Source organism: Tetranychus urticae, chromosome 2, assembly GCF_039701765.1.
Source record: "Tetranychus urticae isolate SD_2017Ah chromosome 2, NJAU_TeUrti_SD_1.0, whole genome shotgun sequence".
NCBI classification, from domain to species: Eukaryota; Metazoa; Arthropoda; class Arachnida; order Trombidiformes; family Tetranychidae; genus Tetranychus; species Tetranychus urticae.
In genome coordinates this window covers 27668377-27678887 of record NC_142959.1, presented here as the reverse complement: position 1 = coordinate 27678887, position 10511 = coordinate 27668377, and the positions used below count along the sequence as shown (strand labels likewise).

At 34.2% G+C, this 10511-nt stretch overlaps 3 protein-coding genes across 4 annotated transcripts; all 3 read right to left on the bottom strand.

Moving 5' to 3' along the window:
- Positions 1 to 532: 532 nt before the first annotated feature.
- LOC107360275 (uncharacterized) lies at positions 533 to 1954 on the bottom strand. The gene is made up of 2 exons (XM_015926899.3): positions 1848 to 1954; positions 533 to 1783 (listed from the first exon to the last, which is right to left on the bottom strand). Exons 1-2 carry the CDS (start codon positions 1883 to 1885, stop codon positions 1009 to 1011), a joined length of 813 nt encoding a protein of 270 aa, XP_015782385.1. The 5' UTR covers positions 1886 to 1954; the 3' UTR covers positions 533 to 1008.
- Positions 1955 to 2770: 816 nt separating this feature from the next.
- Stam (signal transducing adaptor molecule) lies at positions 2771 to 4867 on the bottom strand. The gene is made up of 5 exons (XM_015927561.3): positions 4726 to 4867; positions 4460 to 4620; positions 3798 to 4384; positions 3428 to 3699; positions 2771 to 3351 (listed from the first exon to the last, which is right to left on the bottom strand). The coding sequence occupies exons 1-5, from the start codon at positions 4769 to 4771 to the stop codon at positions 2873 to 2875; spliced, it is 1545 nt and encodes a 514-aa protein (XP_015783047.1). The 5' UTR covers positions 4772 to 4867; the 3' UTR covers positions 2771 to 2872.
- Positions 4868 to 5354: 487 nt separating this feature from the next.
- LOC107360474 (uncharacterized) lies at positions 5355 to 10495 on the bottom strand. Of its 2 annotated transcripts, XM_015927140.2 has the most exons (4): positions 7913 to 10495; positions 6966 to 7630; positions 6752 to 6887; positions 5355 to 6663 (listed from the first exon to the last, which is right to left on the bottom strand). In XM_015927140.2, exons 1-4 carry the CDS (start codon positions 10353 to 10355, stop codon positions 6074 to 6076), a joined length of 3834 nt encoding a protein of 1277 aa, XP_015782626.2. In that variant the 5' UTR covers positions 10356 to 10495; the 3' UTR covers positions 5355 to 6073. The 2 variants fall into 2 exon arrangements, with proteins under 2 accessions (XP_015782626.2, XP_015782625.2); XM_015927139.2 differs by having other exon boundaries at positions 6966 to 10495.
- Between the last annotated feature and the right edge of the window lie 16 nt (positions 10496 to 10511).

Sequence of the window (10511 nt, the reverse complement as noted above, 5' to 3'; positions counted from 1 at the left end):
AATAAAGTAAATGAGTGGAATAGTTATAATATATTTTCGACTCTTGAAAATCATTTGCAGGATTTCTGGGTTTGATTTGCTTTTTGCTGATTTTGCTTTTATTGATTTTAACAGCAATTTATTGAAATTGTCAAATCTCGATTTTATCAGCAAAATTACTGTTGGTACACTTAACTATGGATGTCGATTGAAATGGAGTGAAAATAAACCATTACCAATAATCAAACAATTAACCATGAAAAATAAATTCGACTAATTCAAAACTAATGGATGAATTTTTAGCATTTCATGACGTTTATTTGTAGAGTTCATTTTGATGGAAAGAAGCATAGGAAAGTTACTCGGAGTATCTGATAGCTCAATAGAAATTTGAATTTAAAAATATTTCAGACATTTCATGCCGGCTGAGCTTCATAGCTTGTAACTTGGTTTTGAACCTAATTTTTGATATTTCAATCACAATATCTTGTGCATAAATTGGTTGTAACTTGAATAGATTTCATTCAATAAAAAACTGAGAGCAATAAAAAGATGAGCAAAATGGCAACTTTAATAATTTCTGTGAATTATCAATTATCATTATCGAGAAATAGATTTTCTCATTTCATAATTACTTCTCACAATGATTTCATTCCTATGAAAAGAGTATATAAGGTGAACTTGCAGATAACTTCATTACCAAACTGAGATACTCTGGTCAATGATTTTTACTTTTCGATGGATATTCATCATTTCCTTCTTTGTCCGGGTCATCGTTTTTACGTTAAAATTTGAGCTTAAAATAATCTAATAATTTAAAAGTGGCAAGCTCAGCTGGTTATTTTATGACAATAAATTCAGATATACTTTGAATGTTATTAATATCAAAATGAAATATGGCGTGAATATACTGGTTATGATATTTATCGAATTGATAAAATATAAAAGTGCAAAAAATGAAATATTCAATTGATTGTGAGTGAGTACGAGTAGAGTTGTTCAAAGTAAACTGTATCATGATCTAGGAAATTAAGGCATCAAAGCAGGCAGTGGAACTGATCGTCTACAGTTTTTTTTTGTCAAGTTCAACAGCACGAGGCCACACCGAATTGCAAATTTTAAAGTAAACGTTTCAATCTCTTCAAGCGAGCTTAGTATATTTGTCCAAACAAGATTGGAAAATGATTCGTCAAACACCGAAGGAGATTGGCGACTTGTCTTCCTTTTTTGATGTGCTTTTGGCTCATTTTCAAGAACGATTTCATCATAAGATTCAAGTACGTGCTCCACAAATTTCATCCACAATTCCGACAATTCAAGTGATGTTGCTGGTTCAGTTTCTGGTTGCCGTTTATACAGGTTAATAAGTATGTCTTTGATAGGCTTGCTGCTAGGTTTGTTCAGCATAACCTCGCAAATCGTCTTCAATATAAATGGAGTCTCAATTTTCCAGTTCATCATTAAAACATGGTAATCTTCAAATCCATCAACATCTAAATACTCAAATGGCTCTTGATCATCAAATCTTTTTTTCTCTGCAAATTTTCTTTCAGACAACGAATACAAATTTTCAATGACCGTTTGCATGCTAATAGCGATTATTTTCACATAAAAATGAATAATAATCTTGACGATTCGTTTTATTGGATGCCGTGCCTTGTTAATTTCAACATCGGTTAAATTCGAATCGAATCCATGATAGTGTTCAATAGTACGCTGATAAGATTTACTTTCAGGTCTCATCCTTAAAACATAGCCAGTCTGCTCTTTAAGCCAGATGCGATCAACAAGATGGACCAATTGGCTGTAAAAAAGAAGATTTTTAATGAAAAAACAGTTTAGGACAAAAAAGCGAATTGCAAACTTACTCTTTTCCTATGATATCACTGCGAAATGTATCTCTCATGATGGATGAATAAATGAATGTATGAATGAAGAAAGGAACGATTGATATTGAGGTGAAAAACTGAGATAAGATTTAAAAACAGACAAAGGACAAGTTTAGACAAAACTGCTCTGCAAGTGAGCGATATTATCGAAAGTGATCGATTATTGGTCCAATACCATCAACTCAGGATTGAATAAAAGCTTCGAACCAGATAAAAATGAGAATGATTTACTTTTCAATTTCAAATCACTTTGAATAAAGACATTGCAAACTATTCATAAGAAAAAAGATCAATTATGTACAGCATTTCCACAAATAACAGAAAATCAATCAATTTAAAATTTCGAAATCGAATAGAAGTTTTGTAAGTAAATTCAATTAGCACAAATTGTTTGAGCTTGAAACATAAACCAGAACCAACAGCAAACTTGTGGAAACGCCACTTTTCAACCTTTGTTTTAAAGTTCAATTTTTACTGAGGAAATTTATCTTCAATCGGTTTTGAATTTCAGTTTTTATGCATTGATTTACTTAAAAGGTTAATTCAATTTATGTAAAATATTAATAGTTATTCAGAAAAATGGTGTGGCCAGATTTAATAAACCAAATATTTAAACATGAAACTAGAAACGCGTGTCAATTTCTTAGCAAAAATGTATTTTAAGATAAACTTGAAATAATGACCTTTGATTTCGAGTAAATACAGTATGTACTGACCCGAGAGTAAACAGTAGCCAAAGATAAAATTGTTGACTTTCATCCAAACTTATTCAAAATGTCCAGTATTTATGATTGAGCAGTTTGAGCAGCTTACACTTAGGAATTAACATTTTCAACCCGATTTCAAACTTTACCATTACTCAGACATGGCGATGATTAGAGACGATAAGTTAATAAACAGAAACTCTATTAATTGATAACACGATGATCATCTGAATTTATTATTTTATTTGACTGATAATTTCATTTAAAAGTCCCACTTTTGGCCTCATTGATAGCATTGATCTATTGATTGCCATAGTATTGGCTATTATCATAATTTGGATTTGCTGGAAGAGGAGCTGATGCATAACCATCATTTGTAGGTAAAGGTCCACTTGAAGGCATCATATTATGTGGAGCAAAAGGAGTAGAAAAGTTTTGTTGATATTGGGGAGCGGGCTGTGGAATCGGATGTTGAATGGGTTGATTCATCTGCTGAGGAAGTGGCTGGGGAAGAACTTGAGAGGGAATATGAGACCCATGAGGATGATTCACGATTGGTTGTTGATAAACTTGCGGCGCTTGATACATTTGACCTCTCATTGGCATGTAATTTGATGAGTAGTGACCAGTAGTTGTTAATGGATAGGCATCTTTCATGAGTGAGTGATACATTTTCAAAGACTCAGTTAATTTTTGATTAGCTCCTGTAAGGTCTGCATGTTTCTTGTCAATTTTTTCAAGCTCTTGATCAATTAGGTCATTCATTTGCATACATTGCTCTATATTGATGAAATAGAAATGATGTAATTAAAGTATAAATATTACGATGAAAATTGATTCAATTATTTTACTAACCTTCTAATTGTATTAGCTCTTCTGTGTCAGGTATTTCACCAGTTGGGTCAGCTTCAAGTAAAAGATGCAACAATCTATCAATTTTTTCAGCATCTATTTCCACATGCTGAGGTTCCAGCTCTAGGGTTTTAATTTTAACATCTTCATTAAATTGGACGTTTCTCTTTTTTGAATTTCCATGTGTCTCAGGGTCATCTAATTGCGTGGTTACAAAATTAGAAGGAAAAAGTCCCTCTCCTCGATGATTTGAACCTTTCCACCAGTTAGGATCACTGAAAGGGAATTTATATCAAGTTGAAGAATGTTATTTGTATTTCATTCGAGAACATTCAAAAAACGTAATCATTGATGATTTAATCTCTATAATTACCTATCATCTAATACAAGTATGATTTCTTTTGCTTGGAATGTCAATTCATTATCCTCGGCGGCCTCAAAGTCGTACAAAGCTCTTACTTTGTAAGGCTCTTTCACTTTGACAGAGTTAGAGGTTTCATTAATCGATAAAGCTGACATGGCATCAGTGAATTTCGGATAAAGCGTGCTGCTAGTGTTGATGCTATTTGCAGATGACTTGTAGTTTGTTGCTGTCGTAGACTTAGGCGATTTGGTTTCTTTTAAGGACAATTCGATTGCTTTTGCAATATCTTCTTCTTCCTGGTTGCTAGTCACAATGTTTGGATCAGATGGAAGGGGAGCTACTGATCTTCTGGGAGGATCGGAAGATACGAATTCAACACCTTCGTTTTTCATTTTATTATAAAGTGAAGGTATCAGACTGAGTTGCGGGTCACTTTTAAACTCTTGTTCTGCCCATTTTTTAACCAAATTACGAAGTTTTTCGCTAACTTTAGGATGTCCCTTGGATAAGATTTTTTTAATTTCGCTTTCAAAATCCCTGGAGCACACTTCAAGATGAAACTTTTTACCACAGTTGCTGACACAAGCATCTAGAAGCTATCAATAAATAGAATATTATCAGTTGAAGGATAAAGGGATATAGAAATTTTATCAGATTGGATGAAAGCTTACTGTTAAACTTAACATTTGGACGTGGGGCACGGGATTGTTTAACCTTTTGGTGATTGAACGTAGACAGTCTTTAGGTCCACTAGGCTCAGTTGTGACTTTGTCACAAATATCCATAATCAAAGCCCAATCTTCGGATGTTTTGCATTCATCGGTGGCTTTCTCTGTAGGAAAAAAAGACACAAAAAAATCAACAGAATGAGAAAAATATAAACAATATTAAAAGCAAGACGCAAATGGTTAATAAGATCATCAAATCTTCTACTTACCCACAAGTGGATCAAAAGTAGACGAAGAACCAAATAATTTCTGCATTGTTAATTACAAACAAAAGGTAAAATGTTGTTTTGACAGTAAAAAGAAAATAACAACAAATGAATTAAAAACAAAATGTTTGTTTTCTGTTTCCAGTGACTCATTTGTCAAAAATAGATACAATCGATTCATCGATTTCATTGCTACAATCGTTAGTAACGCTATCAATGAATTGATCAAATTCAATTGAAAATGATCCCAATTAATCATAATTATCAGGTGCATTCAAGTTTACTGAGAATTATAATTTATCACAGGTATAAGAATCGGAATGAACATTCAAGTGTTTTCATTACTGCACGACTAATAACCATACTTACAACCATTTGCTAGATTAAATTAATCGTGAATGATAAATGTGATCGAATTAATTCAGTTCATCAAAATCTGAAATGATTCTTCAATAATTATTCACCTTAACCTTCTCAGAGACATTTACAATAAAGTCTGGTTGAAAGAAAAAATGGAGACAATAATTTTTTGCCATGTTTTTTATATTTAACTAGAGTATGGAAATGATGAGAAAAACAGAACACAAGAATATTTGTATGATCAAATCCCTATCAGAAAACGATTGATTACATAGGTTATGCATAATATTGATTAAGTTAATTGAGTTTTTTAAATTGCATTTAAAGAAGTATTTAAGAATAGAAAAAACATTTCAACTTTAAGGGGTTCAAGAGGAGAAGGAGGATAAAGGTAATGGTTTGGTAACTTTTCATTTTTCTTCATAAAACTGCAAATGTGTGTAAACAAAATACATGTTAATGTCAAAGCTTTTAGTATTGTCATCATGTGTTGATTGGTGGATCGCTTATATTTGATTGCGCCAATCGAGAAGAAATAGGAAAATAGTCCTTTAACACGGGATTGTGTATGTGCATAGAGTAAATAAGTCAAATTGCCTTAGTCGTCAACTTGTAGAAAAAGTAGAAGAAGAAAGTCGTCAATTTGAATGTGAAAATCATCCCTCAGATCAACCAGAATCAAACATATCTATAACTATATAAATGAGCACTTATCTTTTGTTTTGAATTCGGGTAGCATATAAATATAAATATGTGGGATTAAATTATGTTTATGAATATATTAAATATGAAATTAGTGCTTATTGCTTTTACAGGTATGCTTTTCGTTTTATTTATTCTTTACGGCTAACTTCCACTTTTCACTCTCGACTTTTATTGACTTGATGAGACGAGAAATCTCTCAGATGATATTGGTGAGTGAAGACGATAATGAAGGTGATGATGTTGATGATTTTGATGAAGAAGAAGATATTTAAGGACAATGATTAATTCAATCTACAGGTGGGTGAATATTGAGAAGATTGGTGATGACTTCGTCGATTGATTTAGTTTTTTGATAAGCTTTTTCCAGTGTTTCTTTTTCAATGGATAGTTTAAGAAACGTTTCAACATTAGTCTGGAAATCATTGATATAGTTCATTTCATTATTTGCTTCTGGTTCACAGTTCATCAATCGTAAAATTTGATTTAAAGCTACGTCAACAGGTTTACCATCCAATATTTGAGCAAAAACATCATCTTCTTGAACCAAGTGACGTAAAAGTTTTTCTAAAAGTTGCTTCAATGATTCCAGTTTGTTGTCGCTTTTGTTATAGTTGTTGCTGTTTGTACGGTCATTGCTTTTCTCACAATAATCCATATGTGAATCCAAAACATTATCATCCACTTTATCAAGTTCAATAGCAACTTCTTTAGAAATTCCAAACTTTTTCCGTAAGGATTCTTCTGAGGTTTCTTCGGGTAACTTTTCTTCTTCCTCTACTTCTTCCCTCATCTCTTCTTCTTCTGTCGAGATCAAAGAGCTTTCACCAATAGATTCTCCGTTGAATATACTCGATTCACTATCGTTATCTTCAATATCTATAAAATACAAAATACGTGACAATTTTTTAGTAACATTCTTATTGAAAAGAAAGATAATAAGATAAAAAAATAGAAAATAACTTACTATCAAACTGAAGACACTTGATACCAAGCAAGTCCAAAGCCATTTCAAGACACTTGGCTTCATGTTTAGTTTTACCTATATAATTTTTAGCTTTCAAACCGCAGATTGAACAAGTAGATGCTCTTTCAATTAGTTCCTAAAGATAGTCAGGGAAATAAAAAATGAAAATTAAATGTCAGATATAAAAATGATTGAATAGGCGAAAATTTCTTACCACTACTCTTTGAGAAATGTCAGCATTGTAAACCTTGTGACATGCTTGTTCATGGTAGAAATGTCGCTGTTTAGAGGTAAATTTAAGACCACAATGGCGGCAGGATGTAAGTAATTTAGAGGCAGGCATATCAGGTTCCTCTAGGCACGTATCTTTATGATTCTTCAAAGAACTTTTTGATAAAAAGGTTTGATCACACTTAACACAACGGAATCGGAAAGGACAAGAGGTTCGTATATGATGTTCTAAACCAACAGCATTTTCAAATTGACAAGCCCGACAATAAGGACATGTGATAAGATCATCGTTATCACTTTCATCAGCAAATGGATAACTGCGCTTTTTCCTATTTTTATGATTGTATTTTTTATATAATGCATTGTATATCTTCAAATGTTGATGTAAATGTTGTCGGATTCGGGATAGTTGATTGAGAGTTGCTTTTCCTCGGCAAATTTCACATGAATATGAGATTAAACTATCTTCTTGTTTATCAGCTAAATGTTTAAGGCGATGTCGGACGAATTTGGATATATCAGCTTCACGGAATCCACACTCTGAACATTGGATGATTTCATCAGAATCACCAAGAGGCACATTTTCAGGCATATCAAAGTCAACAGAATCGTTTGGCTCTTTGTTAGCATTGTTGTTCGTATGATTATCTGTATTTATAAAAGTATTGTTGGATGTATTCTTAGTGGTATTATTTTCATCATTATATGAACTATTAATTTCCATGTTTTCATGGCAAGTTTCATTTGAGTTAACAGCTTTTTGAGGCACTGATTGGGTAGAATTATTTGGTGGAGGAACTGTTTTGTTAGATATTTCATTAGTTTTCGGTGAGATTGGTTTAGGAATTTGTTCCAAAGCACTTTCAATGTCGATCGATTTAGAAGAGCTTGAATTAGATGGGGAGGAAACATTATTACGGTTACTTTTACCTGCTTGACAAAATTGTCTCTTGTGTTCAAGTAGGTAATATTGGCTATTGTATGGACCTCGTCCACACTCTTCACACATAAGTAATCCGGACTCATGAACACGATTCATTTCGGCGATAAGTTCCCCTTTAAGTTGAGAGTTGAGAGCAACAGGGTTAGGGCTGCCAAGAAGAGCAGCTAATCGAGACTCATTTGATCCCGCTTCTGATTGAGATTCTTCCTTAACCACAGGTCTCGAATAAGATTTCGTTCGCGGTTTAGCTAATGGGGATGGATAAGGGGATTTTGGAGGTGGGACTAAAGGTCGTTTGATACATTGATATTTTTGGTGAATTCGCACCGCATTAGGGCCAGGGAAACCTTTCTTGTGACATAAAGTGCAAGTGTAATTGCTACCGAAGTATGCATTGCTAACTGCGCTTCCTCGAGGAGGATTATTAAAGGTAGGTTGAACTTTTGGTAATTGAGATTGAGAAGGTGTTGAAATGGATGAGGGTGCCGATCCAACAGAGGACGGAGAACTATTTGAACATGGTTTTGGAGGTGGAGGTGATGCAGGAGTTGGAGATATTGATTGAATCGGTGGAGGCATGATGGATGGAGGTGGAGCGGGAAGATGAGCAGCAGTTTCTTCTTCGTTTTCTATGGTTTCAGGCTTATTATCGGGTGCGATATCTTCAGATTCAGCATTTGTTTTATCTGCTTCTAAGATTCCAATATAGGGAGATGTTGAATCACACTCATAGCGATGCATATTGTAAAAGTATTTGGAATTGAAGGTCTGTGAACAGGTTTGACATCTCAACGCGATTCCTTCATTGGAACTTATATTAACCGGAGGTAGACCATGGTATGTTGTAAGATGAACACCAAGAGAGACACGATTTTTGATATCTCGATTAGGACACAATTTACAATAGTACCTGACTTGAGCAAGAGAATCGGGTAATTTTGATTCTGATTCGATTGGATTACTAGGATTGCTAGAATTAGTTGGTGGAACTGTATCAGCGGCTTGAGGACTGGATTGTTCTTTATTTTTGTTATTAAATTTAGCCTTCAAAAATGGAACGGTGGCTTGAGTTGCTGGACAATGTTTATTGCGTCTATGATTGTTATAAGCGACGGCAGGAGTTTTGCCGCCGAATATCTTGGAACATCTAGGACATTGAACCCGATTTCTAACCAAATAAGCTCGACGGATAAGTTCATCTGAAGGAGCAATAATGATGTCATCAGGAGCAAGTTCATTGAAAGAATGACTGGTTGTCTGCCCTTTAGAGTCACCGGGTGTATTGCTATTATTTCCAAAGTTACTACTACTACCACCACCAGCTGACAAATTTGGAGTACTAGCATTGGAGGAAGCTCGTTTCGATTGATTGAGAGAATCAGATGACTTTGCAAAAGAAGTATTGCCTTTATCTTGAGAATCCTTGGATTGTTTGTTTTTATCGGTGGTGGTTGGTTCTTTCGGTGGATTAGATTTATCTTCTTTCAAACTTTGACCAGGTATTAAATTATCATTGTAAAAGCTTCTGCACTCAGAACGTCGACTTAGATGGTTACATAAACTGATGAAACCTTTCATGGGCTTTAAACAAGCTTTACAATTAGTATCGCCATCAGAATGAATGTTTTCAACCATTTTGGGGCAATAGGATGACCCAGATCCACTCAGCTCCAATCCCAATGCATCCAGGCTGCCACTTAAACGACCTTTAGTAGGTGTTCGTTTCTGTGGACTTTCTTTTTTTCTTGTCAAATTTATGTCAGACAATTCTAGCTTCCTTCCACTGGGAGTGAACTGCTGCTTTTTAGTAGGGCAAACTTTCTGATGGGCATCAAAGGACATTCTCAATAAATATGCCTTGCCACACGCACAATTATAAACTTCTTTAAGTAAGTCATCGTCTTCGTCTTCCTCATCCTCTTCTATGTCAAGGGCTAGAACATTCTCTGCATCACAAGCACTTCGGGTCACCTGAATGTTAGATAAAATGGAAGATCCGGATGATGATGGTTTGTCTCCCTCTTTGGATGGGGTTGAAGATGACCGTTCAGCATTTTTGATATTATTTGAATGGATAAAGTTACTAGTGTAATTGTTGCCATTATTACTAGCATTATTGTTGATATTATTACTGATGCCATTATTATTTAAACTAGCAGATAAGTTAATAGCAGTTGCTGGTAGCGCTGACAATGCAGTAGGTGGCCCATTACCAGAGGCAGCATGAGTGGCAAGGTGGGCTTCAACTGCAACTTTGGTCGGAAACATATCACCACACGTGCTACACCGAAAAGTAGCTTTCATTTGGTGGACAGTTGTCATATGTTCAATGTGTTCATGAACATCTTTGTATTGTTTATTGCAAATTGAACAGACAACAGGTTGAGGAAATCTGGCGAAGGGAGCTTGCATCAGGTTCCGTGTATCCATTTTTAGTCTCACAAATTGGTGTTTCCAAATTATTGAGGAGTCTAAATAGAGCCAGGAAGCGTTTGATAACAAGATATATAAATAAAAAAAAAGAAATTCAAATTATTTATTAAATCATAATAGATAATCAAAATGAAAATGAACAAAGAATTAAAA